The 9,153-nt window shown below is 37.8% G+C and overlaps 1 protein-coding gene across 1 annotated transcript in view; it reads left to right on the top strand.

The window, feature by feature from the left end:
• The window catches only part of igf2bp2a (insulin-like growth factor 2 mRNA binding protein 2a), a 72,238-nt gene that overhangs the window by 35,211 nt on the left and 27,874 nt on the right, over positions 1 to 9,153 (top strand). The window contains exon 3 of the mRNA XM_015059097.1: positions 7,544 to 7,592. Coding sequence (XP_014914583.1) covers positions 7,544 to 7,592 — 49 coding nt within the window. The remainder of the gene's footprint in view (positions 1 to 7,543; positions 7,593 to 9,153) is intronic.

A 9,153-nucleotide genomic window follows, 5' to 3' on the forward strand; every position in this document is an offset into this window, starting at 1 on the left:
TCAGACTTTCTTTAAGACATTGTAGAAAGAGAGAGAGAGAGAGAGAGAAAGAGAGGGAGTGGGTGTGTCAAACAGAATAAAAACTTACCCAGAAACTTAATTCAGATGAAATCTGAACACAAATCCATGGGAATAACAAGGCTGGTGAAACAGGAGAGGAGCTAAAGGAACAAGATAGACAACATGAATAGAAGACCTGACAAAAGCAGAGGGAAAGACGAGGCTTCCCACACAAAGGCCGACTTGATGATGATTCACACAACTAAACTAAGAAGACGTAATCAAGACAGGGTTCCTTACACTTTTGAGACAATACATGTTTAGGAGGCAGGCATGTAGAGTCTAGCCCATCTAGTCACCATAAGAGTGAAAATTACTCTTGAAATGAAGTTATTGTCAGATAACTTTGTAATCAAGACTCCTGGCAAAAACTCGCTTTACTAATTTGTCAATGGTTTGACTCTTAGCTGGAGTGATGAAGTCTGAATCATGACAGAAAGGACAGCATCCTTCATGCAAGCGACTAAAATGAGGTATCCCTGTAGGACGGCTGGGGTCAGCCTGAGAGACACCGGAGTGTGACGGAGTCACCTAAGGTGGTTTGGGTAGATCGCGTCTCTTTGTACGTTTTCTGGACAAGTCCTACCGAGAGGAGACCCAACAATCCTGAACTCATTGACGGACCATATGTCCCACCTGGCCTGGGACAAACTTTGAATCCTCTAGAAGGAACTGAAGTGTGAGGTCTGGGTTTCCTGTCTTTGCAGCAGGAGAAAATGAAAGGATGGGTAATTTTGTGAGAACCATCTGCAGGTTGTACTGATAAAAGCCAAATATCTTTGTCTACCTGCTAAGGGATTAAAAGGATAGTTCATTATTATTTTTTTAAAAGTTCTAATAAAATATTAGAACGATAGAATATCTTACCTGCTGTAAAAAAACAAACAAAACAAAACAACCTTTTACCATCTTTATTAAATTATTAAATCTAACTCTATATTGGTTGGGTCCAGAAATATTTTTATTGGCATTTTTTGAAAAACCAAATAACACAGATTTTGTTTTCACAAATTGAGTAAAACTTTTCACAAGCCACAAACAGTGTTTTAAAGATTTTAATCAGTTTAAACAACTGGTGTCTGTGCTTAATCAGGCCATATATTGCAGTATTTGTGCTTGTTCTCCAAAATATGCCTTTTCTAGTATTTTCATACTTCAAATAAAGCTTTCATCAAACCTAAACTGTGGTTTTAAGAAATTCCAGTTCAGTGTACAGCAGATGTATCCAGCTTAGGTTGGAGTAGTCTAAGTATATCAGATTTTCAACTCGACAATCAAATGTACACCAGACTGTAATACTCACTTTAAATTCATGCTGATAAGAAACTGTGGAGCAGATATTAGCGTCATTAGCTACAGACATTATTGTCATTAACTAAACGTTATCCCATTGCGTCGTCTCATAGACATGACAAACTGTTTGAATCTAGTCCGTGAATACGCCGCCTTAGACTTGCACACAAAGGACGGGAAAATTCACAACGAATGTTCAACTTTATAGAAATCATTTAACGGAAAGTTAGGATGTGGAAATTTAGAAATAGTCCAAATGGGAAACTTTTGGGTTTGATGAGTATGAATGGGAATTTACTGGAACAAACTGGAATCATGTTCACCATTGTGACACATAAAAATAAACATTCTGTATTTTCATAGGCAGACAGCAAGGAGCTACTTCCAGTACCACATCTAATGTATTTACACAATATAGAAACTAACCACATCTTATGTCCCTTTGCTCAGTTGTGTTGCTACAACATAGTTGTGCTCTGGGACACAAAATGTGTTCCAGCAGACCAGGCTTCTACAAATCATCTGATCAGGTGATGGATGAATGCACTTCAGTTCCTCTGGAGTGAGTGGTATGCTGTATGCATGTTATTAAGGAATATCATAGCAATACTGGTGTATTTGTATGAAATGTCCTTGGTTTTGACAAGTTCAAATATGTATTTTCTTCCTACTTTATTTTCAAATTTCCATCCATCCATCCATCCATCCATCTTCTTCCGCTTATCCGGGATCGGGTCGCGGGGGCAGCAGCTTCAGAAGGGAGGCCCAGACTGCCCTCCCCCCAGCCACTTCTTCCAGCTCCTCCGGGGGAACCCCAAGGCGTTCCCAGGCCAGCCGAGAGACATAGTCCCTCCAGCGTGTCCTGGGTCTTCCTCGGGGCCTCCTCCCGGTGGGACGTGCCCGGAACACCTCACCAGGGAGGCGTCCAGGAGGCATCCTGACCAGATGCCCGAGCCTCAACTGGCTCCTCTCGACGTGGAGGAGCAGTGGCTCTACTCTGAGTCCCTCCCGGATGACCGAGCTTCTCACCCTATCTCTAAGGGAGAGCCCAGCCACCCTGCGGAGGAAACCCATTTCGGCCGCTTGTATCCGGGATCTCGTTCTTTCGGTCATGACCCAAAGCTCATGACCATAGATGAGGGTGGGAACGTAGATCAACCGGTAAATCGAGAGCTTCGCTTTTTGACTCAGCTCTCTCTTCACCACGACGGACCGGTACAGCGCCCGCTTCACAGCAGACGCTGCCCCGATCCGTCTGTCGATCTCCCGTTCCCTTCTTCCCTCATTCGTGAACAAGATCCCCAGATACTTAAACTCCTCCACTTCAGGCAGGACGACCCCCCTGACCCGGAGAAGGCACTCTACTCAAATTTCAGGTTAATTCAAATAAAACGTCCATACATTTTCAACAATGTCCTTAATATATAGTTTTAAAACGTTGAATGCTTCTTCAAAGCTTTTGTAAGTTAGTGCTGTTGGCAAGTTCGATGGATTTCTTTATTAGCCAAGTCCTTCGACACAGTAGGTCTATAACTCACAGAAAATCTCATTTTGTTTTTCAAGAATATAAGTCTCAAACGCAGCATCAGGCTCAAGAGCTCTCTCTTTATATTTGAATCTCAAAATAGCAGGTTAGACTTCTTGTCGTCGACATCACATATCTAAAAATCAAGAACTGTCCTTTTAAAATTCCTTTGACAGCCCAATTTCTGACTATTTTCAGGTGTGGATGCAGTAAATATTAGCTTTTCAAATAAAAACTACCACCCTCAGATATTTAAAGCCACAAATCAAGAAATTTTTTCTCCTTTTTTTTTTCTTGGCAGACTGTTTCAAACCAGCTGCAGGCAGCTTCAACAAACCTTAAATAACATCAACCTGAGCCCATGTCTTCTGCCACAGCTAAATTTCAGGATTTTTCTAAAGAAGCTAAGAGAATGCGCCGAGTTCTCGCTTGAATCCAAACAAACTGGATGTTATAGCAGACACCTGACTCCTCCCTGGTTATGAAGCAGCTCATATGAGTTCAGCACAAACAGCTGATGTCTGCAGAGGACCCTGAAGGCTGTAGGGAGGGAACAGCAGATGTGGCAGGATGGCATGTAGTGTGAGCCGCTCCCTACTCCGGAGACACATGGAAAGACAGAGAGCGGTGGACCTCTGGTCAGCCGGTGGCCACAAATATGCTGAAAATGAGACATTAAAGGATTGTTAGGAGATGCTGTAATATTTTCCGCAACATGCCTCTTCAGAGAGCTTTTGCCTTCATATGAGAGTGACAGGCAAGCAAGTCAATCTTAAAAAAAAAAAAAAAAAAAAGAAGCAAGGTCACTATTTTGAAGTAAGCACAGCTAAAGACTCCAGAGTAATTTGGTTTTATGGAGGAAAACTTAATTTTAAATCCCACAAAAGAGGATAGAAAAAGTTGCAAAGGATGCTGCAGTGTGTGGTGTGGCATCTTGTTCTGCATCAAGATTACAGGCGGCATAATTATTTGGCAGAAACACAATAGAGGATTGGGCCTTGGATATCGCAGGATATTCACACAGACAACACTGAATGAAAGGAGCTTTTAGTGTCCATCGGAGGCAGCTCAGGGACGCCAGCCTTTGGGCTGTTCAGAGGTTTCAACTTGGCCATAAACACTTTTTAGCAATTGGCAGCTTTTTGCTTGCCATGTGGTTGTTTACTACGTCGGAATAGGTGATGTGTTTTGCCCGTGTTTGGACATCGGCTGCCAAAAGAGCTCTTTCATCAAGCCTCTTGCTTTAAACCTCCATCAGTGACAGAAAGCCTGCAGGCTGCAGTGTGGTGCGATCCTCTGGGAAATGTTGGCTTGTTTGTTTTGATTTTCTTGATTTTTTTTTTTCTTTGTTTCTGTTTATCGCTGAATAAAACACACACTTGACCAACATCACTGTTGCAATTTTTGGGTTTGCAATATTCAGTGCACAGTCAGGTTAACTTCCTGTTCCAGAGAAAAGTTTACTCAGACTTACCAAGCTTACCAAGGCACGAAGGTAATACCTTTTTAGGTTTTAATGATTTGATGGAGAGTTTTATTTTCAAGATGATGTAATTTATAGCATCAGCCATTTTCAAAACCCAGAATTAGGAGCACAAATTTGAATGTATGGTGGATTTTCCTTAATTCAAACTCTAATTCAAGATACTTAAACCTAATCAGACGTTTGTGGACAATTTCCGATCAGTTTTTTTGTTAAATTTGATCTTCTGATATCAATCTGATCCAACGTCAAGCCACTATGTGAGAGAATAATTGATTTAAAATTGGGTTTTGATCATTCAAAACAGTCGAAACTGACATTTTAAACTTACTTTTTCTTTTTTTGTGTGTTCTGATTAGTGCAGTTAGCATGGTCAACATTATTGTGGCCATGTGTCACATAAATCTGAAGTTACTCTACCTTCTAACTTTTTGCATACTTTTTGTTGAAAGCACCTGCACTGGCAGTAAAACAGTCCCATAGGATGATGCTACCACCACCATGCTTGACAGTTGGTACAGTGTTCACAGATGCGACTCTTCAAGCCATCCTTTTGTCATTGTGATCTTTGAATGACATGTACATACATATAACTTATTGAAGTAGTAATTATAATACCTGTAGTTATTTAAAAGTGACTTCAGGAGACTTTTCCTTGAACTCCTTGCTAAATTAAAAGACATAAAACTTAAATACTGTATATTTAAGTCTGTATGAATAAATCTGACAGAAACCTGGAAGGAAACGTAGCGGGTGGTCCAGGTGTCTTTTGCTCAGGGGTTTTTAACCAAATATTAGTGGCTGCGTATGCATTGCTTTGAACTTGTATGTGTAATTAAGCTTTTATGTGGATTAGGGAAATTTTAATAGAGATTAAAATGTATGTGTCTAATTCCTGTATTCCACAGGAAATACAGTTCAAAGAAATTATTAAAAGCCCCAAAATGAGATAGTCACTGTCATGACTATCTCATGACAGTGATAGTCATGAGATTTATGAGGTTGATCTACGACTGTATTCGTCTGTAGTGTTATACTTTATGTCATGTAAGCTTGTTTAAGATTATGTTTGTTGCATTTTATAAAGTTTGACTTCTATACAATATGCTCTGTTGTTTTACTGAAAGTTTGGATGGATGTCTAAAGAGTTTGCTCCTTCTGTTTCTGCCCTTGAGCAACACAGTTAGAGACGTGTCTTTCTGTCCAGCTGCTAACGGGATTCTGTTCACTCGCTGCAAGAAGACAAATCCAGAGCCAAGGGTGTTTTTTTTTTTTTTTTGCTCTTTTGCTTTTTGAGAAAATACGAAATTTGCGTCTGAAAATTCCTGCATTTCATTCATTTCTGTCTCTCCTCTAGTTATACTCTTGAGGTAAATGCTTGATATGCTTTTTAAAAATGTCTTTTCAGAGTAAGTTAGCTGCGCGGTCAGGGCAGTGCTGCACCGCACTCTCTCACGTTAATGCTGTTGTTAACAGCTTGTGGGCACGGGTGGTTTGTGTGGCTTTGCTTTTTTGAGCTGAAAGACTTGCTGAAGGCAGAGAGACAGCGTGGAAACCCTGGATCCTAAAATGAGCAGAGTGGGACCTGGCTCCTAAATATTCTGATTAAGTTGTTAAAGATTTAGAGCTCATCAGATCTGAAACTCAGGTTTAAGCATCTTCGCCGTTTAAATCAACTAAACTGAAGGAAATAAATCAAATTCCTGTTGACTTGTTTATGTCTGAGGTTGGATTTTGTGTCTCTTATTCTTGATGATTAATTCAAAGCCAAAAACGGCTCTGATTAGGTCACTGAGGATGCAGACAACCCTTCATTTTACTCTAAACAGGGACTGATTTTTCTCCCCCTTGTGTCTTTTCTAATCATTCTGAGTGTGATGAGAACATAGACAATTATTAAACTCATGTATCTACATTGGCCGAAACAAATGGATTTGTTTTTATATATATTATTCATATTTAATTGTTGTAGTCGTGAGAAAATTATCTAAGCTTGAAGTTTTGTCTTGAAATGTTGTATCAAAATATCAATAGAGGTTTAAATCTAAAATTTATTAAAATTTTGTCTGAAGGTAATCATCATCATTTAATTTACTTTTTAAAGCAATAATTATAACCACCCCCAATATTTTGACTAGCACACCTGTCAGATGGATTTATATCAATATTTTTATGACTAGATAATAATAATAATAATAATAATAATAATAATAATAATAATAATAATAATAATAATAATAATAATGGTGATGTTATTATTTATCATTAATATGAATATTCATCATTAATATAATAATATTTATTGCTTTTTTATTTCCTTCACAATTTATCAGAATAGTAATTATTTATCTAAATATATAATACAATAGATAATGTGATATAATTGCTTAAATTAATGTTACTTTTAATATAATTAAGTATGCTATAATAATAATAATAATAATAATAATAATAATAATAATAATAATGCTAAAGAAAAGTCAATAATAGTGCTTCTTTCATTCACTGTAAGCCCTCTAATACATAAAGGATTTCATATCTACCTGAATAAGTTGGAGATATTGTAAAACCATGGACACAATTTTACAGGGACTAAAGAACAGCATGTTATAACAAACTGATTTTATTAAAAATTAAAATATTTTATTATTAGTTTACTATTATTATTTTATGTTTATCTTGCTTAAACCAATCTTATGGGGAATAAACACAACTGATTAAACTCCTGAAATTTTGTTCTGGGTTTTGGTTTTGTTGTCCCCTTCTTACCACGCTCTACAAAACTTTCTGGAGATACTCTTGCTCTGTATTAAAATTTCATTCATTAATTAATGAATGAAGATGTCTAATAATTAGGTTTCCTCGTGTTCTTCAGATGATATTATCAGAAGTGACTAACCGTAGCCACACTGTTTCCCTCAGCACGTCTGGATCAGGTCTTGACTGCTGATATTGAACATTGGGTCTTCTTCCCATTGGTGACTGATGTTTACATCTAGAAATAAGGTCTGATTGTGAATTAATAGCTTTCCTCCTCAGTCGCTGTTACGATAAACCTGTTTATAAATAAACTATAAATAAAGTGGCAGCTGGTTTTACTGTAAACCGATGACTGTAAAAGTGTGTGAGTTTGTGGTTCAGGTCCTTTAAATCCACTCCGTCTGTGTCTCTCATCTCTGCAGGAGTCGGAAGATCCAGATCCGGAACATTCCCCCTCATCTGCAGTGGGAGGTCAGTTGTTTTCTATCTCTGTTTGTGTGTGTGTGTGTGTGTGTGTGTGTGTGTGTGTGTGTGTGTCAGTGTGTGAGAGACGGTGATGCCCCGTTGAACAGCAACAGGCGGCACATAAACCAGTTTCCTGACAATGAGTCACCGGCCTTTGTAGTTTGGGCCGAAGTGTTTGTGAGCACGCGTTTCGGTCAGTGTTTGTTACCGTGGCGATGACACTGCGTCGTTGTGTCAACAAGTTCTCTGTGTTCATGTCTCTGCGTTATCTACAGAGAAACTCAAAACATTTAAATGAATTTAAAAAGTACTTTTAAGGATTTAAGAGAAAATGTTTTGTGTTTAATAGATCATAATCCCGCTGCTGCTAATATAATATAACATCTTGACTCTTACAATCCTTCAAAGCAATGCCTGATTGTTAAATACATTTCAACATAAATCAGTGTTAACTCTACATGCAGGCCTAATTTAGACCTGTGTAAGAACAAGATTTAATCTATTTGGCCTGAAAGTAATCTAAGCTTATAAATTCATTAAAAATAAGGCATAAAAGTCTGTGACTTATGCAAAAATTCACATCTTCATTTAATCCAGGATGAATAGATTTCATTTACCTTTTTAATTAATTTTAATTTTTCACCGAAAGGATTGTATGATTTGCTTTATGAGAGCTGAAAATTGTGAAAATAGAGGCAAACATAATGACTTCTTTACATCTGTTTGAACTGTTCTCAGTATTGGAACCAAAGCCCATTTAGTTTTGCCAAAGAGCCACTTTTTTCGGCATCAACAGAGACAAAAGTTTCATTTTGTTTTCATAAACATAAAACTGTCAGTTGCAAAACAGAAATCCTAATTTCCGACCAGATGTACCCTCTCTCACTTAGCCGCGGCATCTGCAACTCAGTTGCTCGGAGACACTGCGGCTATTTCAACTTGGTATTAGCTGATTATTTATTAGCTATGCTTTTATTAAGCCAGGAAAGAGAATATTAGATTTCTTTCCGTTTGCTTGTCAGCAGCGCACAGGATCTGTTGCATCACTACATTGTTCTCCATTTATCTGGAGGGAACTGCAGTCATTTTGGACCCTTTCTGGCATCTCATCTGGCATTATATTGAATTTGATGGACTATTTTAAGAGTTTTTTCCCCTTGCCATATTTTGAGACCTGAGACCTTTCCTGGTACATTTCTGCGTACAAGCGCCTCAACACTGTTTAAAGAGTTAAACTACAGCTAACCTGGTTGTTGTTTTGTCTTTCCCGACAATTATGTCAATCACCTTAATTCATTTCTGACCCGTTTATTCTAACTTTGACCAATATATTTCTATTTTCTGGTTGAATTTTAAGTTTGTGTTCATTGTAAAACTGACAATTAAAAGCATAGATATTCTCCAAAACTTCTCTGGTATGCAGAGTTTTAAATTAAAATGCTTCAGATATTTACACAAAGGTATTCATCTGAAAAATAAAAAATACAAACTCCGAACACCTAAAAAAAAAAAAAAAAAAAAACTAAACTAACAAAAAAAAAAAAAAAAATGAACCTTTGTTTCTTTT

Source organism: Poecilia latipinna, unplaced genomic scaffold (genome assembly GCF_001443285.1).
Source record: "Poecilia latipinna isolate Pla-1442-1.1 unplaced genomic scaffold, P_latipinna-1.0 Scaffold1600, whole genome shotgun sequence".
Taxonomy (NCBI): domain Eukaryota; kingdom Metazoa; phylum Chordata; class Actinopteri; order Cyprinodontiformes; family Poeciliidae; genus Poecilia; species Poecilia latipinna.